At 46.4% G+C, this 25,318-nt stretch overlaps 2 protein-coding genes across 2 annotated transcripts in view; one reads left to right on the forward strand and one right to left on the reverse strand.

Annotated features, from left to right (window-relative positions):
* LOC133230000 (polycystin-1-like protein 2) overlaps positions 1-2,529 on the reverse strand; it is a 106,580-nt gene extending 104,051 nt beyond the window's left edge. Inside the window, exon 1 of the mRNA XM_061386839.1 lies at positions 1,781-2,529. Within this exon, the coding sequence (XP_061242823.1) occupies positions 1,781-2,081 (301 nt within the window). The 5' untranslated portion in view covers positions 2,082-2,529. The remainder of the gene's footprint in view (positions 1-1,780) is intronic.
* A 14,048-nt stretch (positions 2,530-16,577) lies between these two features.
* The window catches only part of BCO1 (beta-carotene oxygenase 1), a 31,777-nt gene continuing 23,036 nt past the window's right edge, over positions 16,578-25,318 (forward strand). The window contains exons 1-2 of the mRNA XM_061386841.1: positions 16,578-16,849; positions 22,818-22,946. Coding sequence (XP_061242825.1) covers positions 16,786-16,849; positions 22,818-22,946 — 193 coding nt within the window. The 5' untranslated portion in view covers positions 16,578-16,785. The remainder of the gene's footprint in view (positions 16,850-22,817; positions 22,947-25,318) is intronic.

Consider the following 25,318-nt stretch of genomic DNA (forward strand, 5'->3'; position numbering starts at 1 on the left):
GCAACGAGAGCAAGCCTTCATGCAGCAGCGAAGACCCAGCACAGCCAATAATAAACAAATAAAAATGTAAAGTAGACGTGCTCCTTTAACTGCATGTAAATGAGTGTCTGATACACTGAAATCCACGCTTTCTGTGCCTACAAAACGAGAAACCGTTCAAAGGATGTCACCTGAAGATGCATCTTAGAATTCAGATCTCCTGGTTGTGAGTTTCCTAAACTGAGCTTTGGTGGCTGCTCCTTTATTAAAGCCTTTCCATCTATGCTGGCATGTTGCTGCAGGTGCTCAGCCCAGACCAAGCTGCTGCTGCTGCTGCTAAGTCGCTTCAGTCGTGTCCAAGTCTGTGCAACCCCATAGACGGCAGCCCACCAGGCTCCCCGTCCCTGGGATTCTCCAGGCAAGAACACTGAAGTGGGTTGCCATTTCCTTCTTCAATGCATGAAAGTGAAAAGTGAAAGTGAAGTCGCTCAGTCGTGTCTGACTCCTAGCGACCCCATGGACAGCAGCCCACCAGGCCCCTCCGTCCATGGGATTTTCCAGGCAAGAGTACTGGAGTGGGGTGCCATTGCCTTCTCCGCCAGACCTAGCTTCTCATTACTAAAGCCCAGCAGTTTCTACAGGGCAATGCAAGGTGGCAGGACACTGTCATCTTGAGCAAGTCATGTCCTCTCTCTGGACTTATTTTCCCCGTCCATAAAATAAGTGTAGCAGTGCTCGCCTCATGGGGCAGGTGTAAAGCTTAAATATGAACACCCATTCTTTGTTATGAACGGACCCCAGGAAAACAAAAATGGCCACAATACTGTTCCTTCCCTTGAAGAGTTCACAGTGTGGGGGAAGACACCTAAGAACTGACGTCATGCCAGAAGTGGACAAGGTCCTTCAGGTGCAAAGAGGAGGACTCACCTGAACATGGAGGGGTTGAAGGAAGGCTCACTATTCCACCAAGAACCTAGAGAAGGATAAGGAAGGGTTTCCAGGACGACCGTTAACATGAGACTTTCTGTTGTGAACTGAGCTGTGTTAAGCACTTAACCCACTTCAGCCTCATAACAAGTAAGGAAAGACATATGGGAGTGCTTTGGAAATAGTCATTATTTCCTGAGGCTCAGTTTTCTTGTCTATGGAGTAGGGACAACAGTGATAATTCTCATCAATTATGACAAGGATTCAGTGTGAAAATGGATGTGAAGCCCTCAGGGCAGTGCCCAGCACTGTTCCACCAAGAAGTGAAGATGCCACAGCTAGTCTTAGGCACAAGTAAAGAAAAGGACATTGGCTTTTAACATTAGCACGTTAGCTGTGTGCCAGATTCTCTGCTAGCTACTGAGCAAGAATTATTTCATTTGATCCAAAACAACCAAAAGGAGAATCTCCTAATCATGAGAATTGGCACATATTAATTTGCTCCATCAGAGAAGGCAATGGCACCCCATTCCAGTACTTTTGCCTAGAAAATCCCATGGACGGAGAAGCCTGGTGGGTTGTAGTCCATGGGGTCGCGAAGAGTCGGACACGACTGAGCGACTTCACTTTCCCTTTTCACTTTCATGCATTGGAGAAGGAAATGGCAACCCACTTCAGTGTTCTTGCCTGGAGAATCCCAGGGACGGGGAAGCCTGGTGGGCTGCCGTCTATGGGGTTGCACAGTCTCGGACATGACTGAAGCGACTTAGCAGCAGCAGCTGCAGCAATTTGCTCCATGGAGCTCTGGATAAGAAGCTATGGTGAGAATCACAGCCACAAACTCCCCATAAAGTATAATTATCACAGCACCTACCTTCTGCGGTTCCATTCCGAGCTGAGCTCCCTGTGAGTCCAATCCACCATTCCCTGTCCCGGGAGAGGTGCTTCTGCAGAAATTTCTGGGTGGCTTCATCACGAATGAAGACCAGATGACCTCCTTGCCTCTCGCACCAGCTCTGGGCACCGTAGAAGGTGCGGCTGAGAGACACAAATTCATAGCAAGCATCTCTGAAAGCCACTTGGTTCTTAGAGCAAAAGCTGCCATCATCTGGCTTAGCAGTAATGGCCCCAAACTCCAGAGCAAGCCCCAGGAGTACCACGGCCAAGGTGCTCATCTTTGAACCACGGCTGGAACATCTGGGTGGAGCCGGCTCAGGTCCTTCATATGTTGGTGCCTTCACAACTGACTGCCATCCATCTTTCCTCCTCTTTTTGTATCACATCATAGTGACTAACCTCTTGTGTAAGAGACAAAACACTCAGGACGAATGTGTCTGCTGTTTTGCTTCCCCCAGCTCTTTGTTCCATGACAGTTCCAAATCCAGTTAATTTGCGAAACAGTCTTGTAGAGAAAGATAGCAGTGCTGTATCTCCTGTCTGCTTGTCATTCGGTCAACTGTTAGCTTCCGATAAAAATTCCTGGTTCTTGGTTTTATGTCATTACCCTTCAGGGCTCAATGTTTCGTGAGGAGCCATCAGCTTGTGGGAACTATGCGATAAAAGGAAAGCAGCAGGAAAGCTAGAGTTACGGATGGTAAAGAAACCAAGTTGTGCTCATATCCAGCCCTACTGTCTGGAGTGGCCACTCTGCCCAGATGATAATCACATTCTCCCAGCGTGGCTTCATCCTAATGAAGACTTTTTTCTGCTCTCTGACTCATCACATTACCAGTCGTGCCTATTTGAGAATAAATATTTCCTACAAAATTTATTTGATGTCATCATGAAAACAAGCTTCTAAAACTTCAAACCTGCCCATCTTCACCCACTTCCTAAACCCTCCAACAGGTGTCCATGGTCAATGGATCAAGTTCAAGCCTCCTGGCTTTGTATTCAAGGCCCTATAAGAACTGGTCCCTGACAGTTTCCAAATACACCCCCAAAATGTGGGGAAACAAGCTCTTTCACTGATTGCTGTTGGAATTATAAATTAGTACACCCTCTGTTGTGGGCAGTATAGAAATATCTATCAAAAAACATTAACATTTTAAAAGCAAAAGCTCTGTAATGTTGCAGTTCCACTTCTAGGAATTTTGCCTATAGAAAAATTCATACATATGTGAAATATCATATATATAGATATATGGTTATTCGTTGGAGAATTTTGTGAGAAGGAAAGATTGGAAACAACCTAAACATCCATTGAGAGAAAATTGGTTAATAAAATATGGTACATCCCATATACCCACTGTTCTGGAAATTTCATCTAAATGGAATCCTACACTATGTGGCCTGTTGTGACTGGCTTTTTCACTTTAGCATAATGTCTTCAAGGTTCATCCATCTTATAGCAGGTATTGATGCTTCCTTCCTTTTTTTGGGCGGGGAGAGCATTCCTAAAAAGCTTATAGAATAAATGTTCAAGGAAGGGTCTTTCAGATATGTTATATCCCCACCTTAGCTTTTCGTTTGCCTTTCTGGGTAATGTTTGTTGTTCATGATAACTTTTAATATTAATTAAGTTTGCCAGAATTACTATGATACTTTAGCAGTGGGAAAATGCCAGAGTTTCTCTAGGGAATTTTTTCTTTAGAAAGATATCTATGTAGGCCATTTGGGTTGTGATAGGGGTGATTCCAGGGCCTGGTTTATACCATTATGACAAAACACAGTGCTGGAAGAGATGGGCTACGTAAGAAGTTAGTAATTTGTGGTTGGAAAAGGGAGCCATGCAACGTGGTGGGACTCTGGAGCCTTCAGAAAAGGTATCAGGTAAGTGGATTCTCATGGCAGGGTGGCCAAAGGTCTAACGTTTGGCTTTAAGCTGTTAACTCGCTCTGACCCAAGTTACCGCTTTCTATTTTTCGCTCCCAGCCATCTCTCCCCCAGCTTCTGGCAACTCCGACTTTCTGTCTTTATGGACTTCACCATTCTGGATGTTTCATACACACAGAATCCTATGTGTGCCTTTGTGTCTAGAATAATATTTTCAAAGTTTGCACTTTATTCCTTTTTTACTGCAGGTAATATAGACCACATATTGCTTATCCATCTTTCTGTTGAGGTACACTTGGATTATTTTATTCTGTGCAATTCTTGGGGAGAAGGAATGATGTCTGTTAATCTCCATGTATCCCTTGGCTGGCACACAGTAGGACTCAATTGCACTGGCCAGCCTGGCCCCATCCCAGGTCCCTGGGGCTGACCCTTGAAAACCAACCCCTGCCCCCAACCCAATTACCATTCCCAGAAGCCTTCCAAGCCCTCAGGAGTCGTTCCGCCGGGCAGGGCCCTGGGTAGGATTCGATGTCAACGCTGACTCACAGGCTGGGCAGAGCTAGCCTCTTATCTCTAGGGGCCAAGCAACAAATGACTTTCATTAGAAATCTATGTGGAAGGCCGCACGCAGAGATAGTGTATCTCCTGGGTAAAGGCTTAATTTATGTCCCGCATGGAATGTGCTTGGCGACATTCGATAAGGATTGCAAATCTGCAGGCTAAATTCCATTTTCATGTTCTTCATTTTCTGATTAATTGCAGACTCCTGGGCACAGAATTTATCTGGGTGATGTCAGCTCTCAATGTGCATTAACCTCTGTGTATGTGAAGAAAAGACAGGACATGACTGGACCCATGTGAACCTGATTCCAGGGATCCATCCAGCTGCCCAAGCCTCCAAATCCTGGTTTGCATTATCAGTAAGTGGAAAACAGGAAGAGAGCAGGTTTGGTTTAAATAGGGCATTGAGTCCCTAAAAAGAACCAGAATGCTGTTCATGCCCTGCGGCCCAGACATCGAAGTCCTAGGAACAGACCCACGCTAGTCTGGCTTCCCTCAGAAACCTGAGACAAGAACTCAAGTGCAAGCAGTTTATTTGGGAAAGGGTGCAATTCTACATGAATTGGTGTTTTTGTTAGTCATATTGAATCTTTGTCTCTTATTTGATCAAAAAGACAAAAAAGCAAAAGAATTTTCATAGTTTCATCCCCCTAACACATATTCATCTCTTTGTGCTTCCTTTGAATGCTTCTTTTCTTGAAGATAAACATTTTATTCAGGCACAATCATAGTATACATATAAATAGCTCACATTGAATCCTGCCTTTACCTCTTAGCATTATAGGAAGTCTTTTCCATGTTGCTAAATGGCTTTGAAATCAGCATGGCGGTGGCTGAGTCTCCTTTCATGAATGGACCTTCAGTAGTCCATCTCCATTTGCTAGATTTTATGTGTGATTTTTCTCCATCTATTCAGTTTTGCTATCCTAGTCAACACTGCTATGAACATCTTCTGAGTTATCTCTTGAGGGTTACAGCAGACACTGGCAATGCCCTACCTTAACCCCTTACACCACGTAAGGCTTCTCAATGCAGACACCCGTGGCTCCTTGCCTCCCTCTGCACACAAGGAACAGGATGGAAGTTTCTGAAAGTTAGCCTCTCAGGAGAAACTCTCACCCTTATTGACCAAAGTTACTGGGTCAATCCGTCATCTCTCTCAAGATCACTCTAAGGCATGTTCACACCATCTCTAGAGTTCCCCACCGAGGGAGCTCAGTTGTCCCAGATGGTAATGGCCTTGATAATGCTCTGTTAATGTCTACCACAGGCTTCCTAGGTGGCTCAGTGGTGAAGACTCTGCCTGCCAAGCAGGAGACACAGGTTTGATCCCTGGGTTGGGAAGATCCCCTGGAGAAAGAAATGGCAATCCACTCCAGTATTCTCGCCTGGGAAATCCCGTGGACGGAAGAGCCTGGCAGGCTACAGTCCACAGCGTCGCAGAGAGTCAGACACCACTTAGCGACTAAATGACAACAGCAATGTCTACCCTCCCGGGCTCACTTCCCACTCCCTCACAGGCATTTCCTGGGTTCACGTCCCAAATAAACCGTCTATGCACTGGAATCTCAGTCTTCAGGTCTGCTTCTGGGAGAGCCAAGCTCAGACAAGTCTCTTCTCAGGACTGGGATGCTGCCCACAGGGCATGAACATCTCTGTGATTCTTGCTATAGACTCAACACCTATTTAAACCAAATTAATAATCTCGCTGTTGTTCATGTTGCTGGTCCCACCTGAAGGCTTAGGCTGCTGGATCAAATTCCGAGAAACATGTTTGCACAGCTGAGTCGTTGTGTCCTGCACACTTTTCTGATGATTTCAGTACTATACTTGGGGACCAGCTCTGAGAAGCTGATAATGACCTCAGTATTGGAATAGTGGGCGGTGTTCTCTAGATTTTTTAAACATCTGTGTAGACTAGCCTTCCAGGTTTGCTCATGTACACTTGGCTGTTTGCTACCCTAAGGTGCCTGGTAACCTGGATCTTGAAGGACTAGAAAGGAATGGGGTAGAGGTAGGGATTGGGGGAGAGCTAGCTGAAGAGGTGTCTCAGGCAGAGGCCCCCAGATTGCCAAGTTCCTATTTCATATCAGTACCCCAGAACCAAGATAAACTACAGAACCTTACCTTATCTCCCGCTGGGTGGCCTGCTGCAGCCAGCCACACCACCACTCTTTTGCACATGCTGTTTCTTTACTGAGAATGCCTTCTCTTATACATTTGCACACTTACACACTTTTTCAAAAATAGCTCAACTGTAAACCTCTTCCCCTAAGCCTTCTCAGGTGCTGCAGGAGTTAAGTGCCACTTATTCCATGTCTTTATAGCAGTTTACTTCCATTTTAACATTAATGCCCACTGTATGTTAGTCTTGTCAATTCTACCTCCCATGTGTGACAAACTCATTTTATATAAATGATAATATACAATACATCTGTGTGGTTATTGTTATTATTACCTGCATTCCTTTCTCCTTGAGGTCAGGTCAGCTCCCTGAGGTCAGGAGCTATGATTTCCCGCTTTTCTACCTGTCATACCCTATATGACACCAGCCTCTGCTGTTTAGTAGAACTTTGAGGAAGTTACAAATCCTGTTAAATGTTAATGGCATAATTTATGGTCTTTGTTTAGCAATGATGTGTTTGCTCCTGGAATCCCAGGGAGGCTCTCCCCCTGCTTCCTACATCCTGTGTTCTGGAACTCCCCACCAATGCTTGTCCCTAGGGGAGGCAGCTGCCACCTTTGCTGGGACTTTGCCTGTCACCCTGAACCCTGCTATCCAAGATTTCCACATTATCTGTTCAGCTTATCACCATGACTAATTAGAGGCACCATTTAAAAGCTAGCTTAATTGGAAAACTGCAAAGTAATTTAGATATGATAACATTATCTCCAAAAGGGAAACATTAACTCATTTTAGGCCATAATTTTAGTAGAAGATACAGAATTGCGAAATAAGGCTGCTGGGTTTTTTTATTTTTATTTATTTTTTTGGCTGTACCGCATGTCATGCAGAGCTTCCCTGACCAGGGATCAAACCTATGCCTCTTGCAGTAGAAGCGTAGAGTCTCAACTATTGGGCCAGCAGGGAAGTCCGAGGCTGTCTTTTTTGTGTTTTTAATAATTTTATTTATTTATGTTTATTTTTGGCTATGCTGGGTCTTTGCTGCTGCACAGGCTTTTATCTAGTTGTGGCAAGTGGAGGCGACTCTCAAGTTGTAGTTTAAAGGCTCCTCATCACGCTGGCTCCTCTTGTTGCAGAGCCCGGGCTCTCGAGTCCAGGGCTTCAGTAGCTGCAGCTCCCGGGCTCTAGAGCACAGGCTCAGCAGTTGTGTCAACTGGGCTTAGTTGCCTCTCAGCATGTGGGATATTCCAGGATCAGGGATTGAACCCATGTCTCCTGCATCAGCAGGCAGATTCTTTACCAATGAGCCACCACGGAAGCCCCCAAGGCTGTTGTTTTTATATCACAAGAACTTTTCCTTTTGAATTTAGCTTTACTTCTTGATCCCAAGACTGCTTTATGGATGCAACATGCTCCATGGAAAAAGTGGCCCCAGGGAAGGGTAGCCTCCTCTTCCTGCCTCCTTCCCCAGATGATCAGGTAAGAGGATCCCATGTTCAATCACCTACACCTGCCATGTTGTGTGATTTCTGGCCCAGGGCTACAACCTCAAAAGCTTCAGTTGCTTCCTCCATAAAGTTCAGTTCAGTTCAGTTGCTCGGTCGTGTCCAACTTTTTGCAACCCCATGGACTGAAGCACGCCAGGCTTCCCTGTCCATCACCAACTCCCGGCGAGGGTAGCTTCCAGTTCAGTCACTCAATTGTGTCCAACTCTTTGCGACCGCATGGACTATGCAAGTCCATGGGATTTTCTAGGTCAGAATACTGGAGTCGGTACTCTTTCCCTTCTCCAGAGGATCTTCCCAACCCAGGGATCGAACCCAGGTCTCTCGCATTGCAAGTGGATTCTTTACCAGCTGAGCCACAGGGGAAGCCCTCCTCCATAAAGAGGGGACAGTAGTAGCGCCTGCTGGGTCTGGGCCAGGATAAGAAAATATGGCTGGTGAGCACAAAGCACAAAGCGGGGCACACATCTGGGAAGGCCTGTCCTTCCCCCTTCCTGAGGGAGGAGACCACGCCTTCTTGCTCCCCCTGAGAGCCTCTCAGACCCTCCAGAGGGCAGACGGTGTGTGGTTCTGCACTCTGCCCTCTGCCCTCTGGGACGGAGTCTTCTTCCAAGTCTCTTGCTTTGGATTGCTGCTGGAGGCAACATGGCCAACTTGTGCAAACGTGTGTGTGACTTTGGAGGAGCTCCAGGGGATACTCAACCCAGCTCAGGGAAGGGCCCTGCCAGTCAGCGCCTCTTAGAACTCCAACCTGCTTCCTGCTTCCCTCCCAGCCACCCCGGCCTCCAGTGCTTCAAGTCTGAACAGTTCTCTTCCCCGGTTCCCTCTCTCTTGCCCACCGTTTCCCCCGATCCCTCCTCCCCTCTACTGCGTGCCTACTCCTTCAATAGTCTGGTGTGAAGTGGTATGGCCAGGCTGTGTGATGCTTCTGAGTCTCTGCCCAAGCTGGGTCCCCTTTTGGCCTCTTCTTCCAGCTTCTCCATGTGGCCAACTCCCAGTCATCCTTCAGCTCTCAACTCAGCATTGCCCCTTCTGGGAAGCCTTCTGGACATTCACTCTCCTCACCACATTCCTCACTCTAGAGGATTTCCCACTCCTGCCTCTTTGTCACCTCTGATGAGCCACTGCTACCCCCGCCCCCACCAAGGGTGGCACTCTGTTCTTGTGGAACAGATGAATATGTGAATGAATGAATGAATACCTGGACTATTTGCATTTTTACCATTGTGAACCATGTGCTTCTCTGACCCTTGTACCCTCCAAACTGGCTTTTTGTGCAGTCATACCTGCTTCTCTCTGCCTGAGTGATGAGTGAGTGAGTGAAGTCGCTCAGTCGTGTCCGACTCTTTGCGACCCCTTGGACTGTAGCCTACCAGGCTCCTCTGTCCATGGGGTTCTCCAGGCAAGAATACTGGAGTGGGTCGCCATTTCCTTCTCCATCTGTCTGCCTGAGTCACATATAAATGCCATCCTGGCAGCTCTCCAGCTAACTCAGCACTGTCAGAAGAACGTTCCATGATGATCCGCACTGTGCAATATGGCAGCCACCAGCTGCACGTGTCTTCAGTTCGGTTCAGCTCAGTCGCTCAGTCCTGTCTGACTCTGCGACCCCACGGACAGGCAGAGCCAGGTTGCCTGGGTTCGAAGCCCAGTTCTGTGTACAGGGAAGGTTACTTAGCTCCTCTGTGCCTCACTCTCCTTATCTGTACCATGGAGCTAAACACCTGTACCTAGGGTTATTGTGAGGAGGACATGCGTTTTTATGTACAAAAGTTTCAGAAGAAAGCCCAGTACACAGGCAGCTCTCAATAAATGGCACTTAGTTGTGAGTATCTCTTACTATGTCCCTGGCAGGGTCATCCCGGCTTCCTCACCACCCACCTGCCAGAATTGCCCAGATCTGCTGTCCTGGGTCCAGCCTTAATGGAGACTTGTACCTTTGGCTTCCTCTCTCTTGAAGCCTTCACTTTAAGGGGGCTTTTGCTGCCACGGAAGAAGTTCTGGCTATCTTGATAGATCTCAGGGAGAAGAGGGTGAGTGATGGGCCCTGAGACTGCATGGAGAGGGAGAGAGGCCCAGGCCCAGCCCCCCTGGTGTCCCAGTCAGCTGCCAGCGGATCCCCAACCACGCCCGGAACCACACGCAGTGAAAGCAGAGGACTGACCCACAGAGCACTGCAGACCCACAGAGCTGAGCCCACTGGACCCACAGACGTGATCAAAGTGGCTGTTATTTGAAGTCACTAAGTCTTTTTCTTTGATTTAATAGTGTGTTTTAATTTAATTTTTATTTTATATTGGGGTAGAGTTGATCGACAATATTGTATAGGTTTCAGGTGTGCAGCAAAGTGATTCAGTTACACAGATACATACATCCATTCTTTTTCAGACTCTTTTCCCGTTTAGGTTAGCACAGAATATTGAGTAGAGTTCCCTGTGTTGATCTTCTATTTTATATATAGTAGTGTGTATATATTAATCCCAAACTCCTGATTTACCCCCTCCCCCTCTTCCCTTTGGTAATCATAAATTTGCTCCCTATAGTTTGTTTCTGTTTTGTAGATAGATTCATTTGTTCCATGCTTTAGATTCCGCTTATAAGTGATATCATGTGGTGTATGTCTTTCTCTGTCTGACTTACTTCGTTTAGTATGATAAGCTCTAGGTCCATCCATCCATGTTGCTGCAAATGGAATTATTTCATTCTTTTTTATGGATGAGTAATGTTCTATTGTGTCTGTGTACCACACCTTCTTTATCCATTCATCTGTTGATGGACATTTAGGTTGCTTCCATGTCCTGGCTATTGTAAATAGTGCTGCAATGAACATAGGGGTGCGTGTATCTTTTCGAATTGTGGTTTTCTCTGGATATACGCCCAGGAGTGGGATTGCTGGATTGCTGGGAGCGAGCTCCGCCCGTGGCAAAGGTCATGAGGAAGGAGGCTTGGCATACGCAAAGGCGGGATCAAGCCTCAGGAGTTCCCCTGGAAAATCTCGAGCATCTACCCCCCAAACCAGAGTCTGCCTACATTCTGCTTTGTGCTTTCACCTACACCTCTGACTTTACGGGGGGCTGTCCCCGACTACCTCTCTCTGAAAAAAGAGTTAGCTTACAGCTCCAGTTAATAATTCCTGGGTGTGACAGTGTTTAACCTACAAACTCCTTTGGAAATCCTCTAGCCTGCCTGAATAGGTTTTTCCGGCCACATGTGATTGTTCAGAGCCTCCCAACTGTGAGAGGCAGGAGATGTTGTAAACTGTCTAAACACAGATTATTTTGAGTAGTTAAAAGATTGATTAGAAATTGTATTGGTGAAGGGATTTTCACTTGTTGGGCCAATGTTTGCTGCTAAGTTTCCATATCCCTTACCTGCTGTGTCCCTGGCAGTGTATTGATTAATATAATTGGTGTAAATAGTAGCTTTAATGTTTGTAACCTGGGACCCTTGAGTTAATTCTTTTTCTTGTTATAGCCCACCACACCTTTGCTCTGTAGGAATGCAACTTTATCTAATGCTTTTGGAGGGTGGCGCTTGACTTATCACCTTTAGAGAAAAATAAGTTTTCTGAAGAAAGAGTCTTAAAATGTTAACAGGCCTCTGGGCCAGAAGATGATGCAAATTTGCATATCATAAGTTTGCAGGAAGAAAGCCTGGCTTGCTGCCTGACTCTACCCCTTGCCCCATTATCCTCTATGCATAACTTAAGGTATAAAAACTACTTTGGAAAATAAAGTGCGGGGCCTTGTTCACCGAAACTTGGTCTCCCCATGTCGTTCTTTCTCTTACCTTCTGGCTGAATTATTCAGCCTCTTTTCTCCACTGAATTTCCTCACTGAGCTATCCTTATTTCAGCCTCTTTTCTCCACTGAATTTCCTCACTGAGCTATCCTTATTCTATTACTCTTTATATCCTTAATTAACATTTAGTTAAGCAGTTGTTTCCTGATCCTCGCCGACGCCGTCCCCGCTTCGAATTCCCTGGATCCACCGGGGCTGGACCCCGGCACTGGTATTTCTATTTTTAGTTTTTTAAGGAACCTCTATACTGGAGAAGGCAATGGCAACCCACTCCCGTACTCTTGCCTGGAAAATCCCAGGGACAGGGGAGCCTGGTGGGCTGCTGTCTATGGGGTCGCACAGAGTCGGACACGACTGAAGCGACTTAGCAGCAGCAGCAGCATACTGCTCTGCATAGTGGCTGCACCAATTTATATCCCATCAACAGTGTAGGAGGAAGGTTCCCTTTCCTCCACACTCTCTCCAGCATTTGTTTTATGCAGACTTTTTAATAATGGCCATTCTGACTGGTGTGAGGTGGTACCTCATTATAGTTTGATTTCAATTTCTCTAACCCACTCCAGTATTCTTGCCTGGAGAATCCCATGGACAGGGGAGCCTGATGGGCTACAATCCATAGGATTGCAAAGAGTCAGACATGACTGAGCAACTGACACACACATACACAATAATTAGCAATGTTGAACATCTTTTTATGTGTTTTTTGGCCATCTGTATGTTGAAGACACTGAGTCTTAGAGTGGTTTGTTACATATCAATAAATGACCAAAACTCTTGTGTATGAAGAGCTGCTTCCCTTCATATTTCCCTTGCCCTGTTCACTTATGCATTGGCCCATTTTAAGGCATTTTAGACATTGTGAAACACCTACTTTTGCTCTCATATCTACTCTGTTCCTCAACCAACAGCTTCAAAAAGTGGGCAGCATTACCGGGTACTGGGCAAGAACATGCACTAACTAGCCGTTGACCTTGATCAAATTCCTCCACATCTCTGAGGTTGTAAAAATAAGATTACTAATGAGTCCCTCAAAGAGATTAAGTAAAAGATGGCTAATAAGACACTTAGTACACTTCTTGGCACGTGTCAAACATCCAGTGAGTGGTGTTTATCAGAGGCTGGAGGACAGGCTGGGAGACAACGCCTACTTGTCCACTCTTCCATATTAGCAAAGACATAGAAAGCAGTGGTCAGGCTTTTATGGTTCCAGAGTGATGCCAGAGTTTCTTGGGAAATAACACTGCTGCTTATTATCAGTGTTTATAAAGAGGGAAGATGGAAGTTTGACATGAAGACAGCCCTGCGAACCACTGCACCGCCTCTAACTGCCTTAGGAAATGTATGTCCTGTGGGGTATGCGGACTCAGCCCACAAACCGAAAGAACATCATGAGAGCCTAAGAAGGCAGGAACTGACTCTCATTAATCACTTCTGCATCCTCAGAACTTGGCATGTAGTCAGTGTAAGTTCCAAGAAGGCACAGAATAGTTTTCCTGTTTGGCTCGCTGCTGCATTTTCAGCCCATAGTTGGTGCTAAGGAAACGTGAATTTGAGGACGCAGGAACATTGTACTGCCTGCAGCCGACACTGTGGGTTGCCTATTACAAGCTATTCCCTCCTTTTTCCTTGCTCATAGAATCCTGCTATGATTCAGATGGCAACATGCTCCTCAGGGGTGACTTTTGGTGGATTTAAGGAACTCGGGGCGCTGCTGTTCCTCCTTGCCAGGGACTGGACTAGGGGAGATCATGTGACACTGTTCAACCAATGACACTAAGAAAAATCTGCTCAGGTCATTATGGGAAAGAGTTTTCTCTAGCACAAAAAGAGAGACAAGTGTTTTTAAAAATGCCTGTTATGTCCCCATCTTATCTACTTACTTTTGTAGTTATTCTGCAAGGACATGATTCCTGGAGGGAAGGCAGTCATTCACAAGCAAAACTGAGCAAGCCCAAGAGTGAAAAACTAACCCCCTGAGGAAGGCAGTGTGGGAGGTGGGAGCCTGGCGAGATGACCCAGGTGAGCTTCCGAGCCCCCGAGCCCCCCAGGTGACTTGATGTCTGAGATAAATGCACGTCTTTGGTGTGTCAGCAGATATTCTGTTACTTTCGGCCAACACATCCTGTATTAACTTGTCATTGTGCCTTCGTGATATTGTGGTGGGCTCAGCTGTGCCCCTCCCCAATTCATATGTTGAAGTCCCAACCCCTGGCCCCTCAGAATGTGACAGTGTTGGAGGTGGGGCCTTTGAGAGGTGATTAATGTAAAGTGAGGCCATTGGGGTGGGCCCTCATCCAAACTGGTGTCCTTTTAAGAGGAAAAGTGGACACTCATAGCCACTGGGGGGTGCACACATCCAGAGGGATGACCATGTGAGAAGACTGTCTACAAGCCAAGGAGACATCTCAGAAGAAATCAACCCTGCCGACACCTGGGTTGTGGAGTTCCCAGCCTCCAGAACAGTGAGAAAATTACCTTCTGTGCAACTTTGTGATGGCAGCTCTAGATAATGAATATGGAGATCTATTGTAACGATCAAGTTATTATCACCATTGTAAAAAATCCTTTGTTTCACCATAACATTGCCCTGAGGAACAGTTGGAACCTGAATGAAGGTTCAAGAACTGGGGCTCAAGAACTGGGGTTCTTCAGTGTTCTGGATATAATAAGGCCAACATATCAACCCAAGACAGGCCCTCTTGGGGTCTTCCACCCATTACTTTGAAAAGTAGAAACCTAGCAAACATCCCTCACTCATCAGAGCTGTGTGAAATTGTCAAGAGTGGGTATTTTGAAGTCAGACTTCCTGGTTTTGCTTCGATCTCTTAGTAGCTGTGTGATCCAAGGCAACCTGATTGTCTTCCTTGAGTTTTCTCATCCCCCAAATGCTGCTAAGAACACTCATGTCACAGGATTATATAAGGCCAGAGCAAGCCAGTACATGCAGAGTGCTTCACCAAGTGCTTGACTCAGAAAATATTTTCCATGAATGGGGACCATTGCTTTTCTGAATATACAAAATGGACAAGGAGAACGTGGTCATGTTTTCACTTTATAGCTTCAATCTGATCCTCTCAACAAACCCCATGACTCGGGCATTGCCAACCCTTTTGGCAGAATAAAGTGAGGTTCAGAGGGGTCATGTGATGAGTTACAGTTTTTAAATCATAGAGCCCAGGTCTTCTGATCCCCATAAGCCCTGAGCTCGTTACTTCTGCACCAGAGTTGCCACCTTTGGGAGTGTAATTTTTTCCCAAATGCTCAGTGTATGCCAGACATTCTCCTTTAATCCTCACAGGAACTCAGCGTTCACAACCTAGGAATAAATAACTCTGACATGGATACACATGTTTGAACCAGACAGCAGAATAAACTTGCAAGTTATTGTGGGACTGAATGGAAAATGTGGGTCAAATAGAAATGCCTTCGGAGACAGTGGGGAAGAAAGGACCCCCACACTGACTGGGGGACAGGGGCTTTTGCTGGACTTTTGACTCTGAATAACCTTGAGATTTTGGTATCACTATACCTCCATTTACAGATAAGGAAACGGAGGCTCCCAAAGGGTACATAACGTACCCCAGAAACAAAAGGGAGGAACATGAATCTAGCGTCACTGGAAACATGTAGCGTCTTTCCTTGGTCCAGAGTTTCTTAGCACCTGCTGCACAAGTGAGAATCTTCTGGAGAAGCTGCAAGACTCCTGAGGGCTGGACTGTACCTTCAGAGACTCTGGGTGGGCCTGGAGTGGGGCCCAGCACCGGCACTGCTAAAGCTCCCAACCAGGTGGTCAGGACATGTGGCCACGCTGGAGCAAAGCCAGGCCAGGCTGCTCTCAGAGCTGAGCTCTGCGATCCTGAGACAGTGTGGACCCAGCCCTGACCCTGCTAGACCCAGCTGGTTGTACAAAGGCCAGCGCCTCTCACTTTTCTCACTCCACCCAGAGAGGCAACAGCTGGTTCTTTCTTGAAGCAACATAAGTAAAGGTGAGGTCAGTAACTCATCATCCAACGTAGCAACGTGAGTGTGGATTTCTGGTGATAGCATCACCTCGAGATTCAGAAATGCAGGGGAACCTTCAGTACTATTCCTTACAGTTCGTGCGTAAAGTTTTTGGTTCCCAGTATTTATTATTTAAAAGGGCACATGAAACATTTTATGTTTACTTCTTCAGAAAGTGAAATATAATTAAGTTGCTCTTTACATAGGATTCTTTTTCTTGCTGGGAGGTAGGGGGTGGTGAGGAGACTCAGAGACCTTTAGTCAAAATAAAACCAAACAATTTTCCCTAAATGATCTTGCCAGTTGTTTTTTGGGTTTTTTTTTTTTTTCATTTTTATTGTAGTATAGTTGATTTGGGGCTTCCCTAGTGGCTCAGTGATAAAGAACCCACCTGCTAATGCAGGAGATATGGGTTTGATCCCTGGGTCAGGAGGATGCCCTGGAGAAGGAAATGGCAACACACTCCAGTATTTTTGCCTGGCAGAGGAGTCTGGCGGCCTACAGTCCATGGGGTCGAAAAAGAACTGGACACAACACAGCGACTAAAGCAATAGCGTAGCTGATTTACTAAAGTAAGAGCATAACATAGCGTTATGTTAATTTCAGGTACACAGCAAAACGAATCAGTTATACCTATACAGTATAGACACTCTTTTTTTAGGTTCCTTCCCATATAGGCCATTATAGAGTATTGAGTAGAGTTTCCTGTGCTATACAGAAGCTCCTTGTTATCTATTTTATATATTAGTGTGTATGTATCAATCCCAATCTTCCAATTTATCCTTCCCCCCATCCCACCAGTTTAAACCCATCAAGAAAGTTGTTTGTTAGTTTTGGTTCAGCCAAATGTGGAAGTGGAAAGGGAGAGCTGGGGATGTAATCGGAGGATTAAAGATTAGCTGCCACACATGGCCGGGGAACTGACCTTTGACCAAATATAAGTCACGCCAGCACAGCTTCTCCCTGTGCAGGAAGAGATCCCAGGCCCTCGCAGTGCCATCTGAAGGGAGGGAGATGTAAAGGAAGCTGCAGGGAGGGAAGACAAGGAGTGGCCAAGACCAGTCCCTGAACACGGACGAGCATCGCTCTCGCTCAGAGCCCTGCACAATGGAAATAATATTTGGCAGAAATAAGAAGGAGCAACTGGAGCCTGTGAGGGCCAGAGTAACAGGTGAGCATTTTGTATAAACCACGGGTACTTACATGTTTAGATGTACACTTTTTTTTTTCCTGCTTATAAAAGTAATGCTTACTGTAAATCACTTTTGGAAAATCTGGAAAACCGTAAATAGAGGTGACATGATCCATATTCTAGGTATATTCCCTGTGAAAATCTCGGTGTGCTTTTATGCATTATAACTCAGCTTTCAAGGGGAGTCAGTGGTTCTCACTACTTCCAGGAGAAAAGTCCGAGGACTACTGCTATTGGCTCATAGCCAGTGGGATTATCCTGCAAACTGTGCTCTGTCCCCAGGGTGCGGTATTTGTAAAAGTGGGTGCATCCTAAATTAATTTCAAAATGATACGAGAAGCGTGTGTGAGGGCCCGTTCTTGTGCATGCGCGGTGCGGGAGGGCACCGCAGATCCCGATGAAATTTCCTCACAGGTGCGGTTTCAGGGTGCGAGCACTGCAGAGCAGATGAGACAGCTCCAGGGTGGGAGCTGCCAAACGAACCCTCCTTGCATAGCTTTCTCCTCCTCTTCTGCATGGCCACTTTCCTGGGACCATCTTGTTTAGACTGTACAGGGCAGAGAGTGGTCTGCACTTCGGGTCCCAGGAGCCGTGCTGAGAACAAGGAAGGGGGTCAGCTCAGCCACACCACTGTTTTGGACAGATGGGCAGTTTTCACAAGGACGAGACAGCACTGCCCTCTGAGAGGCAAGTCACATTGGAGCTTTACAGCAGACGAATTGCCTTGGAAGGCTTTTGGAAGAAAGAAATAGCGTCTATGTGTATTTTTTCTGATTACAGAGGTAATGTGCAATCTATATATGTATGTATATTCAGTTCAGTTCAGTTCAGTCACTCAGTCGTGTCCGATTCTTTGTACTTTATATCCAGAGGGATATAAAAATCAGCTGTATTTCTTCTGTCTCTTAAGGACTGTTAACATTTGAGTCTATTTTCTTTAAGTTTTTAAAAGAAACATCGATATAGATAGTATATGCATGCGTCCTCTGTCGCTTCAGTCATGTCTGACCCTTTGCAACCATATGGACTGTAGCCCACCAGGCTCCTCTGTCAATGTGATTCCCCAGGCAAGAATACTGGAGTGGGTTGCCCTGCCCTCCTCCAGGGGATCTTCCCAACCCAGGGATTGAACCCGAGTCTCCTGCATTGCAGGTGGATTCTTTACCACTGAGCCACCCGGGAAACCCATAAGATTAATCTGATGATAGGTAGACTTTATATACAAATACTTTTTCAAAAAACAAATGTACACTTACTATTAACTTTTTATTTTTAAAAAAAGTGGATCTGTGATACCCATCATTGTATGCTCTGGGGTACGGTGGGCATTTTGCCATTATACTCCCTTGCAGCTCATGTTTATTGGCTGCATGTCAATACTTGGAAATTTTAGAGAACAAGAATCCCAGGACCTGAGATGCTGAATGAACCTCTAGATCTAAGTCAGATCTAAGTCAGTTGTTTTCACAGGATGGTCCCCAGCCCTGCAGCACGAGCACTCCCCAGGCTCTTGTTAGAATCTCAAATTCCTGGACCCACTTCAGACCCTCTGAATCAGACACCCAGGGGTGGAGCCCAGAAATGTGTGTTTTCAGAGCCCTCTGGCTGCGTGCAGGTGGGGGATCACTGCTGTAAACTGGGCCCCCTTCCTTGACAGGTGTGAAGCTGCGGGCCTGGAAGAAGCATCGACTTGCCCGAGGCCAGGCGGCCAGCAGAGGACAGGCTCCAGCCCAGTGCCAGCCTCCCTGCAGGGTCACGTCTAATCCACCAGTCAGGGTCTGCTGGCAGGCAGCTCACTACACACGGTGCTGTGTGGCCACATCTGTCCAGGGAAGCCAGGCCAAGGCTCTGGCCTCACATCCGGCTGTGCTTTCGTGACTCTGATTCTTCCTTTACAAGACACTTGAGCATTTCCTGACTCAGTTTCCTCGTATGGCTGATAAAGTCAGCACATACCTACCACATGGGATTGCTGCAATGACCAAATGATTTAATCGACTACAGCACATAGTGCTCAGTAAACGCTCTTCTTAGGGCTTCCCTAGTGGCTCAGCTGGTAAAGAATCCGCCCGCAATGCGGGAGACCTGGGTTTGATCCCTGGGTGGGGAAGATCCCCTGGGGAAGTGCATGGCAACCCACTCCAGTATTCTTGCATGGAGAATCCCCATGGACAGAGGAGCCTGGTGGGCCACAGTTCATGGGGTTGCAAAGAGATGGGCATGACTGAGCGACTAAGCACAGCACAAATGTTCTTTTTACATCTAGGGCTTTACTTTTAATCTCAGATTCATCTTTCCCTGCTCTGTCTCAACCTGCTCCTTCTCCTGTGTCCCAGGTCACTGTGAATAGTCACACCCAGGGCAGGAGACTCGGCTGGCACTTTTTCAGTGTTCCCCTTCCATTTCCCCTACAATTAGTCAAACTCTAAGTCCCTTTGTTTTATCAGTTTCTCTCTGTCCCACTGCTACTATCTTCCTCCTCTCTCAGGTCTTCCCACCTCTCTCTAGCTTCTCCTCCAACCCAGAGTCCACACCATAGCCAGAAATAACTTTTGGTACCCCAAATCTGATCACATTCCATTAGTATGAGAAGAGGTAGGTCCTTAGAGACAGAACGTGGATTAGGGGTTGCTAGGAGCTGGGTGGCATATGCAGACTAACTGCTAATGAGCACAGGGCTTCTTTTGAGGGTGATGGAAATGCTCTTGGGTTAGTGGTATGGTTGCACAACATTGTAAATATACTAAAAACACACACACACACCCTGAATTGTATACTTTGAAATGATGGATTTATGTTATGTGAATTATATCTCAATTTTTAAAATTGCAAAAGAAAAAAATTAATCCTATTATTCCCTGTCACACCCATCAAAAGTGTCCCTTTCTTCTAAGCACCAAATCAAAGCTAGATTTGGTCTTACTGATCTTGCCCTCTACTTAGCCTTGCAGCCTCAATACTCGCTATACCCTCACTTGAAAGTTACAGGCCAGCTCTTACTAAACAGCTTGCATACTTCTTGGTCTTTGAACCAGTCTCTGGTCTCTGGGTTCAGGTTTTTCCAGAGCTAAGAATTCAGGAGTAAGTCATTTATTTGGGATGTGCCTCCCAGATAATCACGATGATGTGATCACTGACCTAGAGCCAGACATCCTGGAATGTGAAGTCAAGTGGGCCTTAGAAAGCATCACTACAAACAAAGCTAGTGGAGGTGATGGAATTCCAGTTGAGCTGTTCCCAATCCTGAAAGATGATGCTGTGAAAGTGCTACATTCATTATGCCAGCAAATTTGGAAAACTCAGCAGTGGCCACAGGACTGGAAAAGGTCAGTTTTCATTCCAATCCCAAAGAAAGGCAATGCCAAAGAATGCTCAAACTACCGCACAATTGCACTCATCTCACACACTAGTAAAGTAATGCTCAAAATTCTCCAAGCCAGGCTTCAGCAATATGTGAACCGTGAACTTCCTGATGTTCAAGCTGGTTTTAGAAAAGGCAGAGGAACCAGAGATCAAACTGCCAACATCCACTGGATCATGGAAAAAGCAAGAGAGTTCCAGAAAAACATCTATTTCTGCTTTATTGACTATGCCAAAGCCTTTGACTGTGTGGATCACAATAAACTGTGGAAAATTCTGAAAGAGATGGGAATACCAGACCACCTGATCTGCCTCTTGAGAAATTTGTATGCAGGTCAGGAAGCAACAGTTAGAACTGGACATGGAACAACAGACTGGTTCCAAATAGGAAAAGGAGTTCGTCAAGGCTGTATATTGTCACCCTGCTTATTTAACTTATATGCAGAGTACATCATGAGAAACGCTGGACTGGAAGAAGCACAAGCTGGAATCAAGATTGCTGGGAGAAATATCAATAACCTCAGATACGCAGATGACACCACCCTTATGGCAGAAAGTGAAGAGGAACTAAAAAGCCTCTTGATGAAAGTGAAAGAGGAGAGTGAAAAAGTTGGCTTAAAGCTCAACATTCAGAAAACCAAGATCATGGCATCCGGTCCCATCACTTCATGGGAAATAGATGGGGAAACAGTGGAAACCGTGTCAGACTTTATTTTTCTGGGCTCCAAAATCACTACAGATAGTGACTGCAGCCATGAAATTAAAAGGCACTTACTCCTTGGAAGGAAAGTTATGACCAACCTAGATAGCATATTCAAAAGCAGAGACATTACTTTGCCAACAAAGGTTTGTCTAGTCAAGGCTATGGTTTTTCCTGTGGTCATGTATGGATGTGAGAGTTGGGCTGTGAAGAAGGCTGAGGGCCGAAGAATTGATGCTTTTGAACTGTGGTGTTGGAGAAGACTCTTGCAAGTCCCTTGGACTGCAAGGAGATTCAACCAGTCCATTCTGAAGGAGATCAGCCCTGGGATTTCTTTGGAAGGAATGATGCTAAAGCTGAAACTCCAGTACTTTGGCCACCTCACGCGAAGAGTTGACTCATAGGAAAAGACTCTGATGCTGGGAGGGATTGGGGGCAAGAGGAGAAGGGGACGACAGAGGATGAGATGGCTGGATGGCATCACTGACTCGATGGACGTGAGTCTGAGTGAACTCCGGGAGTTGGTGATGGACAGGGAGGCCTGGCGTGCTGCGATTCATGGGGTCACAAAAGAGTCGGACACGACTGAGCAACTGATCTGATCTGATCCCAAGGAACACTGGGCGAAGGAGGCGTTGTCAAGCCATTGACCACCAGGAGTTATTGGAGCTGCATCCTCCGGGCAAAGCATAAACCACGCCTCACATTGTGTCCACCGAGGGCAAGGAAGTGGTGGCCCCGGACCCACAGCACCCCATCTGTCGTCGGGTGAGAGCAGCTTCCAGGGGCATTAACTCTCCAACGTGGTTCTGGCTTGTCCATGTGTGTGCAGAGCTGCTCCACAGTGAGAACAAAGCCCTCAGGTGAAGAGCTTTTGGTATTTGCAGAAAGTAGCCTTCAGGGAGAGATGAAAGCCAAGGGGACGTGGGCAGGGCGCCGACAGCACCTGCAACACTGTCCCAACAGCCGTGGAATGCCTGCCTCACGTATAATTTAAACTTTTCTAATAGCCCCGTACCAAAAAGAACAAAGAAACAGATGGCATTAATTTTAATAGTGTTTTTCCTTTAATGCCACATATCCAAAATGTTATCAGTTCAACATATAGCTAATGTTCTTAAATTGCTAATGAGATGTATTACATTTCTTTTTCATCCTAAGTCTCTGGAATCTGGTGTGCATTTCACAATTACTGTACATCTCAGTTGGGACTAGCCAAGTTTCCAGTACCCAGTTCCCCTACATGGGACAGCACAGCTCTAGAATGTTCTTTCCTCATGCCTTTGCAAGGCAAACACCAACTCTCCCTCAAAACTCAACCAGGTCACCTCCTCCAGGAAGTGTTCCTCACCCTCCTGCTCTCAACCCACCTTGGAGCGGAGTTCTGCTCCACGCAGCACCCTTGCTGAGTCTGTGGAACTGCCTTTATCACAGTGTATTTTGGGTATTTTCCTTAGTCTTTGTCTCTTAATGGATGAGGAGTTCCTTGGAAGCAGTGTGCATGGGTGCTCAGTTGGGTCCAACTCTTTGTGTCTCCATGGACTGTAACCTGCCAGGCTCCTCTGTCCATGGGATTCCAGGCAAGAATACCGGAGTGGGTTGCCATGCCCTCCCCCAGGGGTCTTCCCAACCCATGGATGGAACCCGTGTCTTACGTGTCCTGCACTGACAGGCAGGTTCTTTCCCACTAGTGCCACCTGGGAAGCCCCACTTGAACATAAGGATGCTGCCTGTTCATCTCGGTACCCTCAGCGCCCACACAATGCCAGGCACATTCTTTCTGGAAGTGAACAGATTCAGTGAGTGGTAGAGGGGCTGTGTGGACACTTCTTTGAGCTTTTTGGTTTAGGTGCAGAGCTGGAAACTAAACATTCTTTCTCTCATCAGGCAAGATTCCAGCCTGGCTGCAGGGGATCCTGCTCCGCAATGGGCCTGGGATGCACACGGTGGGCGAGACCAGATACAACCACTGGTTCGATGGCCTGGCCTTGCTCCACAGCTTCACAATCAGAGATGGTAAGAGCACTGCATGGTTTGCCGTGGGTGCTGTGACAAATGACCACAGGTGGAGTATCTTAAAGCAACACACAATTCTATTTCTCTTCTGGTTTAGTAGCTAAATCATGTCTGACTCTTTTGTGATCCCATGCACGGTAACCCACCAGGCTCCTCTGTCCAGGGGATTTTCCAGGCAAGAATACTGGAGTGGGCTGCCATTTCCTCTTCCAGGGGGTCTTCCTGACCCAGGGATCCAACCTGCATCTCCTGTGGCTCCTGCATTGCAGGTGGAGCCTTTACCACTGAGCCACCTGGAAAGCACCTAAAAGTTTCTAGTGAGTCTCAGACTAAAACTTTACTCTCAGAGGTAAGCAGCTGTTTCCTGTTCTTTTCTGAGATGGGCAGTCAGGTTGCCAGTGTTGGTGCAGCACAGCCTGGCCTGGTCTCTCCTCTCCTCTAGAGCTCTCAATGCCTCCCCTGTGTCTCACAGTGGAAATATAAACAAAAACATTAAGTACTTCTATACACAATTTAAGAGGGCACACATAAGGCAATCAGGGCCCTCCGATTTGCAAGTAACATAAAGCCAGTACTTCTCAAAAGATGGTCTGTGGGTTTCTGCATCAGAATCCCCCAGGATGCTCATTTAAGCTGTGAATCCTGAGACCCTGCCCAGGGCTCAAAGGGAAGGATAGAGCATCTGTGTTCCCAGATGACCCCGAGCACACTGGTGGTGTGGGCCTCAGGCCTCCGTGGTCTTCAAAACCAGGCGGTTCTAGTGCACAGTTGGCATGAGGAACGGAAATCAGTGCCAAACTGGGAAGACAAGAACTGGAGTAAGAACAGCAAAGACAGAAAAATGACTCATAACCCTTAGCAGAGGCCACCAGAAGATAATGCTTTCAAACACTAACAAAGATTTCAATCATAAAGGCCAAGTGGAGATGGGGAAGAGTATACAGGAGCGCTTTTTTCAAGTCTAAAATTCTTTCAAAATTAAAATTTTTTATAAAGCAGATTTGAAGATGAGTCAACCCAGGTCCCCCTTAGCGATAGATTTGATTGTTTTCCAATAAGAAACCAAGCCGTCATCCCATGAGGATCGAACGTGTGAATTCCAAGAGTCAAAGTCACAGAGATATTTTTTTTTAATTATAGTTGATTTACAATGCCGTGTTAGTTTCAGGTGTACAGCAAAGTGAATCAGTTATACACATACATGTATCTACTCCTCTTTTTTTTCGGAGAAGGAAATGGTAACCCGCTCCAGTACTCTTGCCAGGAGAATCCCATGGACAGAGGAGCCTGCTGGCATGCTGTAGTCCATGGGGTCGAAAAAGAGTCGGACACAACTGAGCGACTGAACAACTCTTTTTTTAGATTCTTTTCCCATATAGGCTATAACAGAGTGTTGAGTAGAGTTCCCGTTCTATACAGGAAGTCCTTATTAGTTATCTACTTTATATATATAGTAGTGTATGTATGTCAATCCCTGGGTGAGAATTCCCTGAGATGCAGCCTCTCCTTGAAGCCATCCTTGTGACAGTGGATATGTGATGGGCATTTCTCTGATGGGAACGAGTTGTCAGTGTGTCTTGGGCCCCACTTTTTGGCATATTATAATTGCACCAACCATGGAAGCATAGGTTATACTACAGCAAGGAATGTGAAAAGTCAACATAATGTCATGTGCTAATTAATGGCAAAAAAACCCCACCAAACTCTAGAGGTTTCAAATTACCCACCAAAATGAAGGCCCCAGGCCTAAGTAGTCACAGCCCTGAAGACCTGGTGGGGTCCCCACGGGTCCCCCAGCCTCCCCCCATTCCTGCTGCTCTCAAGCACCTAACTGGTGCTTCAGCCGCTGTGGACTCCGCCCTCACAGGAAGTGGGCTGTGCTCCCCAACCCCACGTCTTGACTTACAGACTCTGGGGAGACTGACTGGGAACACCTCGCCCTCTTTCCTAGCCCCACCTCCCCGATTCGTGGTTCAGTTCCACTTATCCTTCAAGGGCTTTGAAAAGCTGTGGCAAGGGAATCAGAGATCAGAGTGACACAGCCACAAACCAAGGAAAACAGACTCTCCCTGAGAGCTCCAAGAGGAACCCGTCCTGCTGACACTTTGATTTTTGCCCTGAAAAACCCACTTCAGACCTGTCTTTCAAAACAGATAACAAATTTGTGTTTCGTGAAGCCACTACATTTATGATAATTTGTTACAGCAGCCACAAGAAATTAATACAGGTCTAGAATCATCTAGTATATTTTCACGTTGGTCTTGGCAGACTGGTCAAGGGTCCATGCTTTTCTGGAGTGAGTGAGATTCTCTCCAATGTCATCAACACATGTACTGACCCTCTCCTGTGTGCAGAATGGGTATAAGAGCGCT

Source organism: Bos javanicus, chromosome 18, assembly GCF_032452875.1.
Source record: "Bos javanicus breed banteng chromosome 18, ARS-OSU_banteng_1.0, whole genome shotgun sequence".
Classification (NCBI taxonomy): Eukaryota; Metazoa; Chordata; class Mammalia; order Artiodactyla; family Bovidae; genus Bos; species Bos javanicus.